At 36.5% G+C, this 15,456-nt stretch overlaps 1 protein-coding gene across 2 annotated transcripts in view; it reads left to right on the top strand.

The window, feature by feature from the left end:
* IMPG2 (interphotoreceptor matrix proteoglycan 2) overlaps nt 1–15,456 on the top strand; it is an 86,599-nt gene that overhangs the window by 49,744 nt on the left and 21,399 nt on the right. For both annotated transcript variants that reach the window (XM_088793815.1, XM_088793816.1), the window contains exons 10-12: nt 1,487–1,507; nt 7,367–7,611; nt 9,832–9,917. In XM_088793815.1, the coding sequence (XP_088649941.1) occupies nt 1,487–1,507; nt 7,367–7,611; nt 9,832–9,917 (352 nt within the window). The remainder of the gene's footprint in view (nt 1–1,486; nt 1,508–7,366; nt 7,612–9,831; nt 9,918–15,456) is intronic.

A 15,456-nucleotide genomic window follows, 5' to 3' on the forward strand; every position in this document is an offset into this window, starting at 1 on the left:
AGTGGAGGCACCATGTAACCTTACAGCACAACTAACAGTTTCACCGTCTAATTTTGGCATATTCTTGTCAACTTCTGGGTTTATCAGCAATAACAGCAAGCACTTTCAGAGCATGTACAGTGTACCAGGCTTTATATCTCTAGTAACTCATTTAACCCCAACAGCCATGCTATGAGGTAGTTTTTATTCACCTCATTGTTTCTGATAAGGAAACCAGAGCACAGGGAATTCAAATAATTTACCCAAGGACCTTCAGCTAGTTAGTTATTGGTGCAGGGGAGAGGGCAAGCGCGGTAAATTCACAGTCCGTCCACGCTGACACTGTGATCAGTCTGGCTAGTTCCACCTCAGTACTTTTCACAGAATACAGCCTCCTGTTGTGACTAAAACTCCTATGAGAACCAGAGAATGCGAGGCTTTTGAAGACCCTTCACACTTGGCTGCCCGTGAAAGTGGCCTTTGGAGCCAACTTACCTCAGTTAACATCCTGCCTTTGGCACTTCTGGCTGGAAGATTTTGGGTAGATTACAAAGTCTTAACTTCTCATTTGTATAAAAAAGACAATTTGTTTACCTATTAATCCCTGCTTTATTAAAAATACTTTTGAAATACTTTGGGTAGATAATTTAGCGTTGTTGTTCCTCAATTTCTTTCTTTACGTGGAATATGGGGATACTAATAGTCCTTAAAAAGTCTTAAGGAGGATTAAATGGATTAATTTTTATAAAATGCTTAGGATAGTTCCTGGCTCATGGGAAGTTCTATTAAGTGTCTCCTGCATAAAATAAATAAATATTAAAAGCTATGCAATATCTTATAGGTTAGCCAGTCTTGACCTTTCCCTGCCCTTAAAACCTTACTGCATAACACCTGATTTGCTTTTCATTTATTTTACCCTGTTTCCCCGAAAATAAGAGCTAGCCGGACAATCAGCTCTAATGTGTCTTTTGGAGCAAAAATTAATATAAGACCCGGTATTATATTATATTATTATATCATATCATATTATATTATATAAGACCCAGTCTTATATTATAGTAAAATAAGACCCGGTCTTATATTAATTTTTGCTCCAAAAGATGCACTAGAGCTGATTGTCTGGCTAGGGTTTATTTTCGGGGAAACATGGTAATACTATGTAATACGTATCTCCCAAAAAGTGTTCCCAGTTTTGTGATTGCCAGCTACTGGAGTCCTCTGTTGACCTTCTGAAAAAAAGTTTATTTATAAAGAGATAGCTCTTTAAGAATTGTTTAAAAAGTATTTCAAAAGTCTAAACATAGTAAAGACTATTTTAAAATAGAACACCTTCTCCACCTTTATTTACTTCGATCTACGGGAATTTGTCTGCTTCTGATACTATGCAAACATTGTCATCTAAGGAAGCATTTCAGAGGAAAAATATTGAGAACTTGCACTTTGAGGAATGATATTACAAATATAACTGTCTTAAACTCTGCTTAACACTTTCAATTTTTATTTTCAGGTCCCCCAAGGAAAATGGCAGGTAGAGTACTTTTTGGAACTTTCTATACCATTCAATGAATGAGGAGTTAGTTTAGAAAATATGGTACTAGACTTAGGCCCAAGGGAGTGTGGCTCAATTATTTTATTACTTCCAATATCACTGTCTATTTCCTGATTACAGATCAGGGGTTGAACATTTTTCCTGTAAGGGATCAGATCGTAAATATTTTAAACTTTTCAGGCCATATGATCTCTGTTGCAGCTACCCCACTCTGTCACTATCAAATGAAAGTAAATATAGGCAATACAGTGAAGATAAATGAATGTGGCTGTTTTCTAATAAATCTTAATTTATGGACACTGAAATCTGAATTTCATATAATTTTTACATGTCACAAAATGTTGTTCTTCTTTAGGTTTTTTCATCCATTTAAAAATATGGAATCTATTAACTGAAGGACAGTGGGCTGGATTTAACTCACAAGCTGTAGTTTATAGACCTGTTATGGACTGCTAACTGACAAGTACTTTTAAATATTGAGTCACACTTAATTTAAAATAGAAATAAAAACTTGTTGCATTAATTGGGCCAGCCTGGTGGCTCAGGTGGTTAGAATGCCATGCTCCTAATGCCGAGGTCGCTGGTTCGATTCCCACATGGCTCAGTGAGCTGCACTCTCTACAGCTCAGATTGTGAACAACAGCCAGTGTGAGCGGCTAGCAGCCAGCAAGAGCCGCTGTGAGCAGCTGACCAACTGCCTCAGCCCCGGGGAGTGCAAGGCTCAAAATACCAGCATGGGCCAGGGGAGCTGTGTCCCACACAACTAGACTGAGAAACAATGGCTTGAAGGGGGGGGGGGGCGGGAGGGAGGAGGTGGAAGAAGGGGAAAAAAACCCAAAAAACCAAAAACAAAAAAACTTGCATTAATGTAAACCCTTTCAAGCAATAATGTAATCAGTTGTGACTTTAAGTGGTAAACAAAGGGGAGAAAGCTGTCTCTAGAATAGTTTATTTATAAAAACAGTTGCTCTCTGAAATTTCTTAGAAGAAGCATACATAATATAAAAACATAGTCAATAATCCTTATGAAGTTTGCTTGTCATTTTTTGCCTTTGGATTCTAAATTTATTTAAAATTCACTTTTTCTTGGAAGATTGGTAAGTATAATATAGAATTTATGAAGTATATTCATAGGCTAAATATGGGGATGCAGTTTAGAGATATAGTAATGTTCCCTCATTGTAATACCTTATAATGGGAAAGGGCTTTCTGACTGCCTCATTTTCATTTATATTATTTTAGCCTCTTGGGATGATTAGAATATAAAAACAACCCAAACTCTGATGTTAACCCTATGATCAAAAGAATGGTATCCAGTTGCAGAGAGCTGTGTCCTTGATAGGGACACAGACAACAATTCAATATGAAGCCATTAGGTTTTGTGATAAAATTGTTAGCCTACGTATAGTTTCCAAAACTGGTCAGTATTGTCAGGTATTAGGCAGTTGGTGAATTTACTTATAATGTTTTGGTATACTTTTATTCTGAGCTGTGTATGAATGAATGTGTAGCACAGAAATAGTCTATTTAGATAATATATACTCTCTTTCTAAAAATTTATAAATGTTATAAACATAACAAAATGTTCTATAAACATAAACATTCACATGTACATGAAATTTTCTATTTGCTTTGTACCTCTGTCAAGATGCACACATTTTAAGTTAGTAGCAGGAACCATTTGAAGTGAACCAACAATATATATCTACCTGTATACACATTTCAAAAATTCAGCTCCAGGCTTTGTAAGTATGTGTCTTCTTCCTAGGAGAAGTTTTATACAAGAAGGGATATCTGAGTTTCTCTGAAATATCTTTATTTTGGTTAACCTTAATGAGGTATGATAGCATTACTTTTTCTATTTAAAATCTTCACATGTCAGACAGCCAACCAGGGCATTGAAAGAGAGAGAATAAGGAAGGGTAAATTTCACCTCCACATGACTGAAATCTCTGGAAAAAGCTGTCAAACAGAGAAACTTTCCTCAATATAGCAGTTGTTTCGGGCGAGTTTGGAAGATGAAAGATGATGCATGGTGGTTGGTTTCCTCAGAGTTGCTGAGTGTGGAGAGCCAGCACAGCTTTCTTTAATCAGATAATGTTTTGTCTACCAGTGTGCATTCTACTTCTTATGTGCTTCCTTGGCCTCTTGGCTTTCTTTGTTCCGTCCCTCATCTTGAGACATCTCTGTGCCCCATTTTCCATGCCAGAATGCAGTCTGTTCTGGTCAGAGTAAAGTTTTCAGTTCTGAGAACAGATGCTTTCCTGATAACCTCGAGCATTTCTTTGGGTTCTCTTTCCAGGACAAAAACATAGTAATAAATTGCAGCATCCCTCTGAGGACCTTTATCTTCTTTAATGAATTTATCCTCACTAGACAAGGTAGATTATAATACAAGTGTTACTTTTAGATGTCCAAGGGAAACATTGGGGAGACAAACTTTATTTTGCCAATAAGGAGTAAAGCCAGTAATCTAGCCCAGACTGCCTGATTTGCATAGAGTTTTTGATCCAGGAACATTTCGCTTGATCTTCTCTGTATGATATTTAAAAGTCATGCAAGACACATCACAGGCTCCCAGTAAAGGCTTGCTTCTCCTTGTCTGATTTGCTTGTGGTCCAGAAGCCAACTCAAGTGCTAATTGGCACAGCCTTTTCTTCTTCTCCATTTTCCCTCATCACTGCTTCCTGTCTTAGAGCCGTGTTGACATGTTAATATGTGAGGCCAAGACTCCACAGAGAATCTCACCTTTCTGGAGATGTAGGCATGATGCACCCCTCAGAGCTTGGGAAGAGCAATCATAATCTCACAGAGTCGGGCTATGGCTGTGGAGCAATGCCCCTAAAATGATTACTCACAAAACACAATGTATGAAGGTAACATGTGTGTTTTTTAGGGTGAAAAATTACTCTTTTATATTTAGAGACTAAACATGCTTCAGATTAGGTCAGGAGTATCACATCCTGTCATTTAAGTGACACACATTCAGTTGTCTTATCTGCCTGCACTAGTGAATAAAATCGATCATTTACGTTTCATTATTTTCAAAAGCATCTATTGAATTGCTGAGCCAGGCATTGTGCTAGATGCATGGGACACATGTGGTGTGGTGAGTTCTGGCCAGTAGGTGTCCCTCTTACTGTTTTATTCTCCTTTGGGAACGTGATTTGGTGATTTTAGCATATTTTGCTCAATTTATTTCTTTACCAAAAAAAGATCAGGAATCACCCATGAATCAACATATTCTGATATGAAAAATTAAAGGGTTGAGGGAAGTTCTAGACGACCAGCAGATGTCTTACCACTTAGTAGAGCATCAGGTGTCAAAATGCTCAGATACTGCGTTCCAGTGCCCTAAACCACCACAATTGGCAGCTTAGCAGATGATCAGATCTGGGAGGAAAACATTGCTGAAGTTACTCAGTGTGAGACAGGAACATTAAAGAAGCCTGGCTACTGGAATGGCAAGTGAGGGATGTCACCTTCATGGTGTCCCCTGTAGTCTAGGATGTGATCTGCAATGAGCAGGCCTAGGACAAGTCCGGTACTGCCAATGCTCCCAGGAACGAGAGGTCTCTTAAGACCAATTCATGCTCACCAAACTACAAAGTACAGTGCATTCTCTAGGATGCCAATAGATCTATTTAAAGCAAGAAATATATCTGCCAGCTGACCAATTATTGCATTAGCTGGCTCATGCATTCTTTTCTCATAGGAAATCTGTAGGGAGTTGTAATCAAATGTTCCCTTTGCAAACTTTAAATCAGGAAAAAGGAAGTTGGTGATTTTAGTGGCCTGTATCATCAAGCCGTGCTAGCCTGTTGTAGCTGTCTACGGTCTAGAAATCTCTTACGAGGAAGCCACAATACACACTGAGAAACATTCCACTAAATAGTATCATAAATTAGTTGACTATTTCCCTGTTTTCTAGACTTCATAAGAACATTGTCATTATGTTGATACTTTTTCTTTACACATGTGAATACCTTGATTAGGCTGCAGTTTTCTTTTTATATTCAGATGAATATAAATTTCTGTTCATTTAGCAGGCACCGGGTTCCCCTCAGTACCAGGTACCAAGCTGAACATTGGGGATAGAAACTCAAAGAGAAACTGAAAGGCAGTCTCTGTAAACAAAATCTTTTTACAAAACAACAAAGACCGTAATCAAGGAATATATAAGAATATATAAGTAAGTTCAGAGAAAGAAGCAATTTATTTTTATGCTTCAATTTGGGAGTCATTTTCCTCCTACAGAATGTCTGAAAGTGGCACTTTGTTTTCCTCGCACATCTATTTTGAGTGGTTTATCTTTGGGAAGATGGTATTCTCCTTTCATTGGGAGGGTGTTAGTGTAGCTTGCTGGGTATCGTCTCACAGACTGGCTGGAAGCCAGGTGAGGTGACGACTAGAGCAAAGCTGTTTTCATAATGACTCTTCGCTGATAATAGCTGCAGTAAAGCTACAGAGAGTGTAGCACAGGCGTTCAGAGGCAGCTGCTGGAATCCGGCACATCTGGGTTTGAATCTTGACTCTACCACATATAGGTTGTGGAATTTTAGGCAAGTCTTTTGAGTTCTTTAAAGCTCAGTTTCTTCAATAGAAATCTGAAGATACTAAACCTTCATAAGATTGTTATGAAAATTAAATGAGGTAAAGTACGTGAAATACCTGTCACACTGTAAGCACTTACAAAATGTTAGCTTTTAGGTGCTACAGAAATTAGAATTAGAATTTAGGAGTAATCCTCTTGATTTTAAAATTTTATATTCTGATGCTATTTTCCCAAAATGTCTATTTAAGAAAATATCAAATGACACATCTACTCCTACTTATTTATTTTTCCTCTATACTTTATTCCAAGAAATCTTCTCTTTGTTTGCTTATGGAAAGGTAGAGAGTAAAAAAGCCCAATTCCCAAAGTTATTTGTTAGTACTTGTCAAGGTTTTATTCAAGTCATTAATGGGGGAGCCAGCAGAAAATGAGAGCTGGTTTCTAGAGCATTTGAAAAACAGAAATTTATACAGTTAATTGGGAAAGAATTACTTGTTTAGATGCAAAATTAGTTGATGCCTTATAGGGTAGTAAACTCATAAACTGTGGAATTATCATTCCTACCATGCCAAAAAACAAATCATGTCTTAGTGGTTTTTTACAGTTTAATATTAAACTTTATAGGACTGTAAGTTGTCTGGGCTATCAAGCAAAAGTATGTCTCTGAGAGACTTAGATAACTGTCATATTACACCATATTTTAGCATAATATTTAAAGAAATCACAAATCATCAATTTGCTTTATTTCCAAGTATTTCATATTTTCCTTCCGTAATAAATATGTTTTAGTTCATAGTAATTAAGCTTTTTTATTGCTTCATTCCCCCTTGTGGAGTACATAATTCTTTCAACAACAATAATAAAGAGATATGAGAGGATTACCCGATTACCCATTGTTGGAAGGAGTAAGAAGGTTTTGTTTTTTTGGAGGAGAAATGCTAATAGGGAAAATAGGAAACAGGCTGATAGTGGAGTGGAGCAGTTGGCTTTGAGGAGGAAAGAAGTGATGAGAATGTGAGGGAAGAGGACACTCGGGTATTGTGCAAGTTTGCCTCTGTGGCCTCTTTGAAAGTCCTTCCATGTTCTCAGAGCTATGGCCCTCTGTTCTCTGGGAAGAAGGAGGAGGTGGCAAAAGGTTGCCCAGGGTCTGCAGAGAATGGTGAGGGAAACCATGCTTTTTGAGACTGTCTCTTCCAGGTCTAATGTTTCTTCTCACTGGATTCATCCTCCTTGCTTTGTGCTTCCTTAGCAGGGCCTAACCTGTTCTCTCTCTTCATCCATAGTGGCATTGATGTTCACTATGCAGTTGCCTTCAATGGGGAGGCCATCAGTAATACCAGCTGGGACCTAATCAGCCTTCACTCCAACAAGGTGGAAAACCACGGTCTTGTGGAACTGGACGATAAGCCCACTGCTGTTTATACCATCAGTAACTTCAGGGATTATATTGCTGAGACACTGCATCAGACTTTTTTGCTGGGGAATTCCTCTTTAAATCCAGATCCTGACTCCCTTCAGCTTATCAATGGTGAGTTTGATATCAATCTGAAGTCCTTAGATAGTTTTAGTTGCTTTTCTAGTATGCCCTAGTGAAAACTAATTTCCCTAAATATATATAGTTCTGAGTATTCTCTAGACTGTGTGAGATAGGAGCTATCTTGATATGAATGGAGCTTTAGCCACGCAGCTATTTTGGATAGTTTACTGAAGGGCTCTCTGGAATATCTATGGACAGAAGGCCACTCTTTGTGGAGCATAACATGATATTTAGAAATATTTAGAGAAATGGAAGCAAAGCACAAGAAAAAGTAAAGCAGTGCCTGGAAGCATGAATTGAAGCAGGATGTAGTGCTGCCCAGGCAACCAAGACATTAACTTTCTAAAGGCAAGTCAGCTGGTAAAGGCTTAAAAGCCAGAGACCAGAAGAGAAAGAGTAGCTCTAGGAAAGTTGATGGAAGCCCTTGGCCAAACAAGAAGTGATACTGGGTGCTGGCCAGAATCCCGGAGAATCCAAGACTGAGTTTGAATTCGGACAGCTATGGAGATCCAGTTATGGTCCAAAATCAACAGGGGGATCTGGGTCATCAAGGAGAGGCTGACTACTCCGCGGCTTGGTCAGCCTGGGACAAAAGCTCGCTAAGGGTTTGGTTACATGTGTGCAAGAGCTTAACTCATCAGGGACATGGCGTCCTGTTACTTCATGTTTGCTTTTCCGCGATTTTTTCACTTGGTAGTTTAACGTTTGAAATGTTCAGAGTGTATTTTACTGAAGTGACTGCATGGGAAAACTGCCATGCAGCCAAAGAGGAAAATCCATGAGTGCGAGACAATACTAATAATGATGCATTTTTATAGCTTCTCCAACTCCCATGTATCCTTAAAGGAAAAGAAGCCACCTTTTCAGGCAGCTACCACCTAGGCCTCGTGTGTGTGTGTGTGTGTGTGTGTGTGTGTGTGTGTGTGTGTAAATAATTACACAGAAATAGACATAAGGGAGAAGGAGAGAAAAGGGAAAATAATTTTAACAAAATTTTACTATGTATAATATAATTCCTTACTTCCTAAATAAGATCTTCTTCTGAGGGGCTGAACTAAAACTTTGAATTGCTTTTCAGTTATTTTGGCTGCTGTACTGATATTTCTTTAATGTGACAGTGTGCTGAGACAGAGCCACAAAGTGGTCTGGACTTTGTATGCGTTATGTAGGACTTTAAAGTGGAGAAACTCTCTCTTCAGTGAAAGTGGTATTAAGCTGTCAGCTCTAAAACCCAAGGGAGCCTTTGTGTTTTAGAGCAGTGTGGGTACCCTGAGCTTACTTCCTCATGTGCCTCTTTTTCTTTGTTAAATCTTGTTAGAGTATGTAAGTCAGATAAAATAGTGAAAAGAGAAGAGGCTTGTTATAATCTGAAATTGTTGAAGTCCTCTTGGCAAGGCTAACATGGACGAGTTGGGGGCTACTTACAGGGCATATACCGTGTTTCCCCGAAAATAAGACCTAACCGGGAAATAAGCCCTAGTATGATGTTTCAGGATGACATTCCCTGAACCTAAGCCCTAATGCATCTTTTGGAGCAAAAATTAATATGCACATGAAATTTTCTATTTGCTTTGTACCTCTGTCTGACGTAGGAAGTACTTCCACAGAAGAAACTTGGCTTTATTAATGTTTATAACCTCAACTTCGTCAAAGTCTGTAGTAACTAGCAAGGATTCAGTAAGTTTTTGTTAAATTAAATTATACAATCTACTCTCTTACATTTATTGCTCTTTAGTATTGCTATAGTGATAAACTCTCTGGTGTCTTAGCCCATTTTTAAAAGGTACTTTCTACCAAAAAGGAAATCGTTTTGCATAATTTTCTCCATTGTTAGCACAACCAAATGAGTTGGAATTTCAGTTCAACTTTCTTATTAAAATGAAAAAAATAAAATAAAAACAACTGCTTCATAGAAATCTTGAAAAGAATAAAAACTGCTTGAGAAAGGAAAGGAAATAATATAGAAGTATCCTAAATATAATCACGGGAAGAATAATTTATGTTGGAGTCTTATAATTCAGACAGATTTTACTATTATAATATAAATAAAATATCTGAATAAAGTAGCAAGCGTTTTCTAAACAAGTCTCCCCCACCGTTCTGCCCAAATCTAAACTATGAAAAGGAAGAACTTGGTTTTTAGTTGTCTCTGAACCTCAAGTACAATAGTGTCTCAATTAAAAATGTTCTTTTACATTGCTCTTTCTTCAGTGAGAGGAGTTTTACTTCCCCTAACTGAAGACCTAGTTGGGAACTCCCAAACTTCAAGTCTTCAGGTAACCCCACCATCTCTTCTGGTAAGTATATTTCTATGTTTTATGCCTAGAACCAGGCCCTCAAGCTTCTCTTCCTTGTACCCTCAGCTACTTACCTTGGCATCACGAAGCTGTTCCTACTTCAAATATTCTCTTACATCATCCCTGGAACATTATTCATAGCTCTCAGCTCGTGGGTCCTAAGGATTCGGTTAGAAAATTTAAGCCTTCCGCAGTAGTTACATAAAATCCACATATTTGGCATTGCCAAACTCCACACATGGTAGAAAACTTATTTATGGTTCATACTTGTTTGGTGATAATGAAGCTTTATGTGCCCACTGAGTTGGTCTCTAAAAGTTACACATAAATAGTTTTTATAGCCAAGATTACAAATTGATGTACATAGGTACAGAGTACAGATTTTCCTTCCAAGGATTGTATTGAAGAAAAAGTTTAGACTCCAAAGCACACTCCAGTGTGTATATGGAAAGGACAGAAGGAAGAGTAAAAATGTTGACTAGCAGACAAATGACAGGGACTCTAAATCAGGCCTCCTTTAATCTGGGCTGACAACACTCCTATTTGTACGGAAACAGCATGGAATGAACTTTCCTTTTTGTTCTTACTGCACAGCTCCCCTGGGCACTCCTCTACCTCCTCCAAAGCTCCACTTATCACGTTGCCTATAGGGAAGCATCCAGGAGAAAAGAAAGGGGATTTCTGGAGTGTAGTGAAAACGACAACCATAGCCCCACTAGAGACTTACCTGTCTACAATGATCACATGATCATTTATCATCACATAGACACAGGAGGGGGGACTCCCTTCTATGTTCCCCACTCCTACCCACTTGAGACTTTTTTTCTGTCTCCTAAGACAGAAAGAATTAACAGTAATTAATTTGAAATATTTGTTTCTTGGCTTTAATTCAGCAATTTCTTGAAATACTGCTTCTTGGCTTGAAGAAATGCTTATTCGAAATACTTGTTTCTTGGCTTTCATCCAGCAGTGAAAATTTAGAGCGCCTGTCCAAAATTCACTTAACCATTAATATACGGAGCCATTTCTTCTGTTCAATTATAGAACAACTCAGTTTTGAAAAGTGGAATCACTGGAAATAACTCTTTTTACTGAGTTCCATATTGGAGAAAAAAGGTTAGAGAAGGATTGACATCAGAGATTACATTCATTGGTGTTTATTTATTCGTTTACTATTCATTCACTCAAATGTATTTATTTTGTGCTTTTCATGCCAAGTGTTAGGGAAACTAAGATGAGTAAGATGTGGCCTTGCCTACAAGACATTTCCAGTCTGGTAGTAGTAGACAGGCTTCTACACGAATAAGGTGATGCTTCAGGAGTCCATCTAGGACAGGGGTGTCCAAACTTTTTCAACGTTTTACACCAAGGGCCATATGCAGTAAAATACACAAACAGCCGGGCCACTCACTCGAGGTGAAGTATGTATGTATTGCCTCACCTGGTTTATTTAAGTAAACTAAATATATTTTTGTAATTTGCTGCGGGCCAATTAACAGTGGATCATGGGCCACAGTTGGCCCGCGGGCTGCAGTTTGGACACCCCTGATCTAGGACATGTGACAGGGAGTGATGATTCACTGTGAATATGGTGCCATTCGTCTCCATTTCTGCTAATCACTTTTAAGTCGACACTTCTTTAAACAGAAGATCTGTGGTGATATTTTAGATATTATAAAGACAGGAATTTCTATATCAGCCAGGGGTTGCAAACTGGATACCAGCCGCTGGATCCAGCTATCGGCATGTGCTTGGGGGTCAAATAAAAAAAAAAAAAGCCAATTTTTAAAAATTAGGAGATATTTGTATCAAAATGCAGACTTACAAAGTCTTTTGAAAACCAGGAAGATCTAGTATTCTTTTTTTTTTTTTTTTAAGATCTAGTATTTATAAGTTTACATTTCCTTCTTGCAGTAAGTGGCTAGAGAGGGGCTGCCCCTTTAATGATGGCAAGCACTAACTGGGCTCATTTGTTCATTTATGTTACCTGTTCTGTGGTTCTGTTTGCATTTAAGCCAACCCCTTAGTATTTTGAATACTGATAACTGTAGGGCATTCATGAACAATTTGTGGAGACATCGGAATGTTAGTGGATGATAAAGAGACATAAAAACAAAATGATTAATTAGAAGTGTCTGGTTATTATTTTCTTTTCTTTCTGGCAAACTGTTAACAAGGTTTTGTACTTTAATAGAAGTGAGATTTTTTTTTTTTAAACCAGATTTGATTTTTAGAAATTATTTTAGAGGTAGGAATGTTGGAATATTGAATTTAATACCTTTTGGCATTCTGACTTGGAAAATCACTTGTTGCACAGTATGCTTTCTATAGCACTAGCAGGCTTTTCAGTTGGCATTAGCAAAAGTGAAACTGGCCAATATAATATTAAACTTGTTAATATACTGCACTGAACTAAAAGAAGAATTCATGAGTTGAATTTGTTACTATGGGGACGTTTATCCATATAAAAATAAATGAAGTGCTATTCCTGGCGTGTATGTGTTCACCTTTCAAAATGTATGAGAAAGCTTCATTGCCGTTTTTTAGGGGGTACTTATTTGGAATAGATGGCCTTCCTTCTTTATTTAAAATGTCAAGTTATTTACTTCCACATTTTATGTTGCTTATTTGTGACTCAACTTATTAAGGATATTATGTGTTGTTTTACTTTTAATTTTTATGAAATGAAAAGTCATTTAGTTATAAATATATTGAAATCATATATATTGCTTGAATATTTCTTTTTTATTGAGGATTCAGCTGCTTTCCTAATGTGTGTCAACTCATAGGCTCTGTCTGATAAAACTCAATTTCTTAAGTATGGGTTAGAGGGCTTAAGCCATATCAGTTGGAATTTTGAAAAAAATGCAGATTTAGAATTTGCAAGAGCGTGAATATGCCTGACTCATCTGGAAGCACGAATGGCTTTAATACTTCTCTAGAAGTGCTTTTAGATAATTAAGAGGAAAAACAATGAATACCTTGGTATGGTATAATTGTCATCGTCATAACTATTTTTTTTTTTTTTGAGGAACAGAATTTGGTATCGAACAAATGGCCTTCTTACTTTTTCCTAAATATATATATATGGTTTTGGATTCTAGAAGAAGAAATGGGAAAGGAAGAAACTTTTCTTTCTATATGAACATCCTCCGTATTCAACATAGCAGACATTTAAATATTTGAAAATGGTCTCCCCTGCTGACTGTGTTCACCTTGGTCCTATAGGTCTGTGCACCTATGCCATGAGAATGAGAATGGACTGCAAAGTATGTTAGCTCTAGTTTCTCCTCTGAGAATCCTTTGCCCATCTGGGTATATGCACTTGTATACATCTCTCAGTGAAGCATCTGATATCGTGGGCAAGGCACTGGGATTGAGAACTCTAGAAACTCAAACTAGTTCTGATTTTTTTCTTTATTATTTGTGGCAATGGACATTTCACTTCTATGAACCTCAGTTCCTTATTTTTAATAGGCAAGATTGAACTACATGGTTCTTAAGAGTCCTTCTAGTTCTAAAATTTGATACTTTATGTTCATGCATATGCACGTGCTCAGTCCCCCTTCCCAACATAAGATTTTTATACGCTCAAGGAGGGCCTTATAAAGCACCTGAACCTTTAGCAAGACAAAAGCTGGTATTTTTACTTATTATTTTTTCTTCCACATTATGGGCTCCAATTTGTTGTCTTTTTATTTATCTGAAATTGAATTCTTACTCTCTCCACCTGGTCCATTCTCTCCCTCCCCTCTGCTTTATTGAGACATAATCAACACATAATGTTGTATAAATTTAAGGTGTACAATGCGGTGATTTGATATCCTTACATATTCTGAAATGTTTACCACAGTAGTGTTAGTTAACGCCTCTGTTATTTCACATAATTGTGTGTGTGTGTGTGTGTGTGTGTGTGTGGTGAGAACACTTAAGATTTACTCTTTAGGCCACTTAGTAGTATATAGCACGATATTGTTAACTATAGTCACCATATTGTATGTTAGATACCCAGAACTTATTCATATTATAACTACAAGTTTATACACTTTGACCAATTTGTTGAGAGTTTTTATCATACAGGGATGCTGTATTTTGTTAAATGCTTTTCCTGCACATATTGAGATGATTATATGATTTTTATCCTTCACTCTGTTAATGTGATGTATCACATTTGTTATTTTTATTATAACATGTAGCACGTATGGTAAACACATTATTATTGTTTTATGTATATATTGGCTTATAGTTTTCTTTTTTTGTAGTGTCTTTGTCTGGTTTTGGTATCAGGGTAATGCTGGCCTTGTAAATTGAGTTTGGGAGTATCCCCTCCTCTTTAATTTTTTGGGAGAGTTTAAGAAGGATAGGCATTCATTATTCTTTAAAAGTTTGTTAGAATTCACTGGTGAAATCTCTGGTTCTGGACTTTTCTTTCTTGAGAGGTTTTTCTTTTTATTACTGATTCAATCTACTTACTAGTAATTGGTATGTTTAGATTTTCTATTTCTTTATGATTCAATCGTGGTAGGTTGTATGTGTCTAGGAATTTATCCATTTTTTATGGGTTAACCAATTTGATGGTGTATGGTTGTTCACAGCAGTTTGTTGTGTTCCTTTGCATTTTTGTGTTATCAGTAGTAATGTCTCCTCTTTCATTTCTGATTTTATTTATTTGAGTCTTCTCTCTTTTTTTTGAGTCTAGTTAAAGGTTTTTCAATTTTTTTAATCTTTTCAAAAAAAACAGCTACTAGTTTTATTGATCTTTCCTATTGTCTTTCTACTCTGATCTTTGATATTTTCTTCTTTCTGATAACTTTGGGCTTAGTTTGTTCTTCCTTTTTTAATTCTGTGAAGTGTAAATTTAGTTGTTTATTTGAGATCTTCCTTTCTTATTGTAAGCATTGTTATATTCTTTTCTCCTGGAACTGCTTTTTCTGCATCCCATAAGTTTTGATATGTTGTGTTTCCATTTTTGTTTGTTTCAAGACATTATTTTGCTTCAAGTTATATAAGTTTATTATTATTAAAGAAATTTTATAAAAATACTTTTAAAATGCTAACATACATATTTACTGGTGATTAATATGTTCTTTCTTTTATTTCTTTTTTTTTAAAAACACAATGGCGTTACATTACAACCCAGAAAATTTACAGAGAACATTAAAAATGGCATTTTGAACACATATAAACAGATAATTTAAAATAGGATAAAGCTAGTGAACATTAACAAAAATTTTAAGTCTAACTTTAAATCTTAAAGACAAGCTCTGTATTACAAACTAAAAATATATACAAGCAAATGCTATAATATATAGTATGCCCTACTTTGGATGTAAAATACATTTTTTCTGTGTTTAAATAATGCAATTATTTTGCTTTATGAAAATGTGTAGAAAGACATTTTAAAAGAAAAAGTATTTTAATTCCCTAAAAATGGGCATATGGATGTCATGGTAGCAGTCATACAAAACATATTAATGAAATGTTTCAAATAAAATGACAAAACATATGAATTTTAACCTTTAAAATCTGACTGATCATC

The sequence above is a fragment of the Rhinolophus sinicus genome, chromosome 17 (assembly GCF_057876585.1).
Source record: "Rhinolophus sinicus isolate RSI-liver-muscle chromosome 17, RSI-T2T, whole genome shotgun sequence".
Lineage (NCBI taxonomy): Eukaryota > Metazoa > Chordata > Mammalia > Chiroptera > Rhinolophidae > Rhinolophus > Rhinolophus sinicus.